The sequence below is a fragment of the Haemorhous mexicanus genome, chromosome 19 (genome assembly GCF_027477595.1).
Source record: "Haemorhous mexicanus isolate bHaeMex1 chromosome 19, bHaeMex1.pri, whole genome shotgun sequence".
NCBI lineage: Eukaryota > Metazoa > Chordata > Aves > Passeriformes > Fringillidae > Haemorhous > Haemorhous mexicanus.
Genome location: NC_082359.1, coordinates 11,334,152 through 11,341,559, shown reverse-complemented (window position 1 = coordinate 11,341,559; position 7,408 = coordinate 11,334,152). Strand labels below are relative to the sequence as shown.

Below are 7,408 nucleotides of genomic sequence, written 5' to 3'. Positions count from 1 at the left end.
CGCGGCGGCAGAGCCCGCCCTCCGAGCGGCGGCCCGGCGGGGTCGGCGCGGGGCGGGGGCGACGCTGCGCTGGAGCGGCGGGAGCGGCCATGAAGGTGAGGGGGGGTCCGTGAAGATGAGGGGTGCGGCCAGCCGGGAAAGCGCCTCTCCCTCTGCCAGCAAGGGAGGAAGGAGGAGGGGGCGAAGCGGGGAGGGTAACGGGACCGGGAGCCCGGCGGGATGTCCGGGCCGGGCCGCCCCTCCCGGCTCGCCTCAGGCCGCGGCCGCCGTCCCGCCCCGCTGTGAGGGGAGCCCGGGCCGGAGCGCCGAGCCGAGGGGCCCGCGCTGAGTCAGCAGCCGGGCAGGGCCCGGGCCGGGCCTGTGAGGGGCACAGCGGTGGCTCCCGGAGCCCCGGTCGCTCCCCTGAGGCGCCGCGTCGCTCCCGGGGCTGTTGGGCCGTCCCGGAAGAGCTCTGCGTGGTCCAAAGGGGGGTGCAAAGAGGAAGTTTCAGTTAAAATGATTAAAAATAAATCCCTCCCACCGCTGTCGTGTCGTTCTGCGGCTTTGGTAGCACACCCAGGTTGCACAGGTGTGTCAGGAGCAGCAGGTGAAATCCTTATCAGGTAACTAAACATCCTAAAAGCTGAAAACAACAGCAGAGAAGTTGGAACGCAGGATTTTGCTCCTGTGCAAATCCTGTGCAAATGCACATAAGATATGGAGAGGGACGATACCGAAGGCAGCTCGTCCATGGAAGTGGAGACTGATGGTTTTGGTGCAGAAATTGGGAATGTTTTGATTAACTCTCAAGGGGTTTTTTTTGTTGTTGTTGTTTTGGCGTGTTTAATTTGTGTTGTGTTGGTGCTTTTCAGCACGGTGCCATTTCTTCTACAGAGCAATATGGAGAGTCTAGACACCGTAATTCAATTATCACTTAATGACCTGAGGGCACAGAAGGAATCTGCAGGTGACGTGGGCTAAGGAGAAAATTAATGCCCACGGAGCCCTGCCTTAAGTGAGTGGTTGGCAGCAAGATAAAGAGATTTTCTGTTCATACCAACAACTTTGGTGTGTCCAAAATGGGTAACGAAAAGTTCCTAAAAATATCTGTGTTTGGTGTTGACAGTGATGTCTGAACAGTTGTTACAGGCTCTGGAATAAAATAAATCTAAGAAGCAGGTGTAAACTCAGGCCAGGGTTGTGGTATCAAATGTCTCATGTCCTTTCAGTCATTGTGTGTCCTGCTGCTGCTGTGACTCCCTGAGCAGGCCATAGTTGTGTAAAATAGACGTTGAATTTTGACACATCCTTTTGGTTCATTATTTATATGTGGCTGCTTTAAAATGTTTTAGATACATATTTAGCTCCTCAGTTTTGAAGAGGTGATGAATGAGAGGAATGGTTGTGTTGCAGCTTTCCCTTAAGATGAGAGGAGGTATTTTTCAGAAGTTCCATGTTTTAAAACTCAGAGCTCTACTGAACTGCCATTGGTTTTCAGGATGTATTTCTGGAAAGTGAATTCCTCTTGCCTAATAAACCAGGATAATTATGTTTTGTCCAGGGAAAATGAATATTAATGCCTTTCCACAGTGCTTGTAATGGAGAACTATAAAACAAGCTTTAGTTTGAGTCTGGGATGTATCACTCCAGGCTGGAGTGAGCTGTGTGAGCTCCCTGGAGGTCAGGGAAGGGCTACTGGAGTTCATCTCCTGGAGGAAGCTGAGGAAGCTCTCCTGGGGTGCCCAGGGCACAGAGGATTCTTGCATCACCAGGATGAATTCTGCAGTTGAAATACCCATAATGATGAGTGGATTTAACAGATGAGAGGATTTTAATTAGAATGTATATTTGATCTTGTAACTGAAGCTCCTGTTCTTACTTTTTGTGCTCTGTGGTTTGAAAGGAGATGTTCTGGCCCATCCCCATTATTCTGGCATTAAGTTTCCACAAATGTAAGAGGATTGTGTTCAGTTCAGGGCAAATGTGCAGCTTCATCTAGAAATTAGTGTAGTTACACCAGGAATTAAAGCACCACATTACAGAGCTGAAGTGTGTGTTCTGGTTGGTTGGGGTTTTTACAGCAAGATTTAAAAGTCTCCAAAGCATTTGTTTTCTGTCTTGGTGGCCTGGAATGAAAAAGAGAACAGCTGTTTAAGAAAAAAGTATGAAAAAATAATTGTTTGTAAAGGAAGTTGTACCCCTCAGTTTCCTTTCAGGGCGAACCTGATGGGATTCTGTTTGCCCCTCGTGTTTTTTCTAGCAGGTCTCAGGGAGCCACCTGACAGTGATTAAACTTGTGACCTGCCCAACTTGGAGTCCAAGTTCCACCTTTCAGTAGAATATGAGCTTTTGAAAGAGAATCAAGTGCCCAAGACTTCCAGGGATAAAAAGCAGCACTTTGTTTATGTGTTCAGAATTTCCACTGTTTTAAGATGATATGACTCAAAACTGAAATACAATCAGTAGAAAATAAATTTATTTAGATTTATTTTAACTTTTGTGAGACATTCTGTAAGGCAACAAAATGAGGTTCAGGGAGATCTTGAAAAATGTTTCCTTCTCAGTGTAACCAGACCATAATTATCTTCTGCCAAAGGTTGGTTTTCAAGTTTGAAAGCCAGGAATGTTATTTTAGAGTTTTGTTGTGAGTCATGCAGGAGCTGGGTGGGTTGTGGAGCAGATCCTGCAGGGACAGTTGTGCATTAATCATGAGAAGTTGCTGTTTCTGCCTGTCCCCGTTCGGGGTTTGCCCCTCACCTGCAATGGGCTGTCGGCCACTCCTCCTTTGCTCTGCTGTTGCATCACTCCTCAAACTGCTGCCTCTCTCTGTGGGGAATTCCCCAGAAGAGGAGTGGTGAGTGTGAGCTCCCTGTGCCTGCAAAGGCAAAGCTTTCCCACTCTGGATTTCAGCTGGGAGCCGAGCTGGTCTGGCACAGCCGGCGCGTGCTGGGCTCCCGGAGCTCCGGGTCTGGCAGCACGTGCTCCTGGGAGGGTGACAGATGGAGCGAAGCAGCTCCTCAGCAGCAGGTCCCATCTGATGTGGGCTTCCAGATCCTGATCTTCTCTGTTTGCTCTGTGATGTTTTCAGGCGGGAGCTACTTCCATGTGGGCTTCCTGCTGTGGGTTGCTGAATGAAGTCATGGGCACGGGAGCAGTGCGTGGCCAGCAGGCTGGCTTTGGGGGAGGAGCTGGCCCCTTCAGGTTCACACCAAGCACAGGCTTCTCAGCATATCCAGCTCCTGCTGCAGCCAGCACCAACATCGTCTGCAAGGCCTGTGGACTTTCCTTCTCAGTTTTCAGGAAAAAAGTGAGTATATTTCCTATTGCACTGGATTTTTACACCTCTGAACTCATCTGTTCCATACTGCGAGATGAGTGTTTTTCTCAGAAACCTGAGGCAGATACAGGCCTCAGGGAGGGAGGAAGTGCCTTATTCTGAGGTCACAAGAAATTATTGTCAACCAGGATTAGGAGTTAGTAAATCTGATGTTCATTAATCAGTGACACGTTGGATCTGGGCTGGCCTGGAAATTAATGGGCCCTGATTTGTAAGACACTTGTGTTAGCTTCGGAATCTTGAACAGTAAAGCAAATCTGGTTTTGAAGATGGCTCCAGACAGTGGTTGAGTACTGGAGTGAACAAACTGGATGATGGAAAAGTTAAAAACTCACAATACAGTATTAGAGTTTCTTTCTGGAAGTTCTCATGCAGTTCTGGTTGTTTCCTGACCAGCTTTAGTTCTGCTCAAGGCTGTTGTGCTCCAGCAGCCTCTTCGTTCTTTGGGAGGCAGGTTGGTGGGTTAATGCAGATAAATAAAACTGAGATAATAAAATATTTTATTATTTCAGTGTATCACAACTGTCCAGGATTGTTATTTTGCCCCCTCAGTGACCTAATCCTCTGCAGCTCTTTCAGATGAAGCCTCTTCCCTCAGTTTGTGTGTTCTTTTCCCCTTATGTGTTCTGTTCACATGGCAAGGCTTCATTGAATGAAGCGTTGTGTGGGGACGTTTCTGAAGCCACTGGTAATTTATAATCCTGAAAACCTTGAGGAGTTTGGGTTTGTTCACAGCAGCTGGAAGCTGACAGTCTTGTCTATTCCAGCTTTTGTGTATTGTGAGTCCTTTGAGCAAAGCTCTCTTCAGAAGTGACAACTGGGCTTTTGGGAGTATTTCCCTCCCATGTGATTCATCACATGTGAAGCCTGCTTTGACTTCTTGCAATCAGTTGAGGAAGCAGTAGGTTCTCTAAAGTTTGGGGTTTTACTGTTCTTTTACACACACGAAAGGAACAGTGACAGTATATTCAGGAGTGTTTTAACACACCGTAAGATTGGGTTTAGTTTTGTTTGTCGTCTAAACTACAACTTGAGTACTTTATTAGTTTATTCATAATATTTTTCACTGAAACCTCAAGTCAGCTTCAGTAGTGCCAGAAGAGCGAGGGACTCCCTTGGAACACTTGCAAAACTGACAGGGCAGTTGTGTCTGTATTTAAATCTTAAAAATTATGTCTGTCACAACTGACAGTGCAAGAGCTAATAGGAAATTCTGTAGCCTGGAGAAGCAGAGAGCAGGGCCTTGAGTTGTTTCCTGTGACCCAGAACTGAATGGTTCTCTCCTTTCCCCTCAGCATGTGTGTTGTGACTGCAAAAAGGATTTTTGCTCAGTTTGTTCAGTCCTACAAGAGAATCTCAGAAGATGTTCCACTTGTCACTTGCTGCAAGAAACGGCCTTCCAGCGCCCTCAGCTAATGAGATTGAAAGTGAAGGATCTGCGCCAGTACCTGATCCTCAGGAACATCCCCACGGACACCTGCAGGGAGAAGGAAGACCTGGTGGACCTGGTGCTGTGCCACCATGGCTTGGGGACAGAGCAGGACATGGACGCTGGCAGCTTGCGCTCGTCACGGTCACAGAGCTCGGCCTTTTTCACCCATCCCTTTTCCACCTCTGTATCCATGTCAAACCCAGGAGAACTTGCCAGCAGAAGGGGGAGCACGGGAAGTGGAACACCTTCTCGGGTACAGTGGTTAGCATGTTTTATGCAATAGCATTGCTTTATTTGATTTATTTTCTTTAATAGTTATGTATCAATTTAAAGTAAAACAGCAATTGATAAAGTTTGGAGGGGCAGGAACAATGCCTTGGGTAATTATCTCGAGCTTTCAGAAGCAGGGCACAAAAGTTTTGTAGTTCATGTCAGAAGCAACTTAAACCTGGAATGATTAGTAGCAACTGGAACTTCAAAATATCATTTCATTGTCACCTGAGATCACCTTGGAAGGAAGGAAAGTGTTTTATAGGGGAATAACATGGGTTTTTATCCTGATGAGTTTCATTTTGCACACAGGGACAAACTGAAACATCTGTAAATAATGAAGAAGAAGAAAGTGCAGAAGAGCAGGTGAGATATCCAAAGAATAGATTTTTGGCATGTGACACCATAAAGTGTTTTATATCTCTGCCAACATTTGGCCTCTTGCTCTGGTTCTTCCAGAGTTTGCTGTGTCTAGCAATGAATGTCTGCACACACTGGCTTCAGAAAGAATCAAACTTTAGCCAAGCTGCTGCAGCTTCACATGCCCTGAAGTAGCCAGGGCAGTTAAAACCACCCAACTGCTGTGTTTCAGACCCCGGGGCTGGGCAGGAAGAGAGCCAGGGCCTCCCTGTCCGACATCTCCAGGCTGGAGGACATCGAAGGGATGAGCGTTCGGCAGCTGAAGGAAATCCTCGCCTGCAATTTTGTCAACTACTCAGGATGCTGTGAAAAATGGGAACTTGTGGAAAAAGTGAGCAGACTATACAGAGAGAGTGAGGAGAACCACAAGACACGTAGGTTTATACTTTAATTCTGCTTTCTTAAGACCGCTGAGTTTCTGGTTTCCAGTTTCTGGTGTTGTTCTGCCAGTGGAAGGACTTGGTATCTGACCTCTGTCTGCTCTGCTGGAACACCTGGAAAATGTGTTTTAACAATGCAGGGTGCCCCTAGAGTAGCTGAACATGCCTGTAGTGATTAAACAAAGCTTTCCACGATTGTGCTGTTTTTTTGAGACTTTATTCCAAAGCTTGGAGAGCTCAGCTTTCACAGTGAAGGTAAAATTGCACAACTGAGAACTGGTTCCTCAGAGAACTGGAACTTGGCACCCTCCTGTGCTTTGCTGGGTTTCACAGGGCATTAGTCAGAGCTGCTCTGTAGCTGTGCAGATCAGGACACTTTAGGTCTGTTACTGCAGAATTAAAACGTACAGTAACAAAAGTCCAAGTGCTTTGGTCTCAGTCCACATTTTCATAAGGTTGTTCAGTGGCTGCAGCTCAGTGGCTGCTGTTCTGCCCTCTGCTCCACATAGCAGTTGGAGTCTTTGACTCATGTAATTTGTCCTCAGACCAATTCTTGCTTACACAAAAGTTGAGAAAAGAACTAGAAACTTAAAGTTTACTTTTTTCGCCATGATCTGATGGAATGTTCAGTTATTGATGGGGGTGGTGACTATATGCAATGAAACTTGACAGGTTTTACTCACTTCTGCCACCTTTATGGCCTACTTAAGGCTTCTACTTCGTAGTCTGCTTTATTATTATTGTGTTTAATCTTCTGAGGAAAGTGTTCTGCAAAACAGTGAGCTCCGACATGGAAAACCAACATGCTCTGAATTTTAATCCAGCTTATTATTTCACGGTCATTACATTCTGAATTGAGAGCAGTTTCTTGAGTTTAAAGAAGGAAGCCAAATATTGGATGTTCACTTGAGGGGCTTTCTAGTTCTTCTTTCTTTGTTTCTTGGTGGAGGAATATAGATTAATTCATACTGGGGGTTAAAAAAGTTCATGTGAGGGGATGGAGCATGGCTGGGCTGGAACTGCCCAGGCTCTGCAGGGCCCAGAGCCGTGACCTCCCTCTCTGTTGGTTTGCAGAGGGGGAGAGGATGCAGCTGAACGAGGACGACGACAGCCTGTGCCGGATCTGCATGGACGCCGTGATCGACTGCGTGCTGCTGGAGTGCGGCCACATGGTCACCTGCACCAAGTGCGGCAAGAGGATGAGCGAGTGCCCCATCTGCCGACAGTACGTCGTGCGGGCCGTGCACGTCTTCAAATCCTAACCCAGCCCTGCCCCAGTGCCCCGGGCAGGATTCCTGGGGGCAGGATTCCTGTGGGCAGGAGTGCTGGGCCTTGGGGCAGCTTTGTCGTTTTGGTTAAACTCGGCCTTTTCAACATCATGATGTAGAAGTTGGTGAAAGGTTTTTCAATCAGCTCCTGCAGCGCAGGGCTGGGCAGGCCCAGGTGCTGCCCCACTGACCTTACAGCCCCACAGATTGTTGGAGTCAAACTGTTTACAGCAGTTCTTGCTCTCTTCTGAAGAATCTCACCTGTCCTTACGCATTCAGCACTCGGCAAGTGGTCAATAAACACCTCTGCTTGAGCCTGTTA

At 47.4% G+C, this 7,408-nt stretch overlaps 1 protein-coding gene across 3 annotated transcripts; it reads left to right on the top strand.

The window, feature by feature from the left end:
- RNF34 (ring finger protein 34) lies at positions 1-7,408 on the top strand. Of its 3 annotated transcripts, none has more exons than XM_059863725.1 (6): positions 1-95; positions 3,068-3,286; positions 4,612-5,001; positions 5,331-5,384; positions 5,611-5,812; positions 6,893-7,408. In XM_059863725.1, the coding sequence occupies exons 1-6, from the start codon at positions 90-92 to the stop codon at positions 7,078-7,080; spliced, it is 1,059 nt and encodes a 352-aa protein (XP_059719708.1). In that variant the 5' UTR covers positions 1-89; the 3' UTR covers positions 7,081-7,408. The 3 variants fall into 3 exon arrangements, with proteins under 3 accessions (XP_059719708.1, XP_059719710.1, XP_059719709.1); XM_059863726.1 differs by lacking the exon at positions 1-95 and adding an exon at positions 471-602; XM_059863727.1 differs by lacking the exon at positions 5,331-5,384.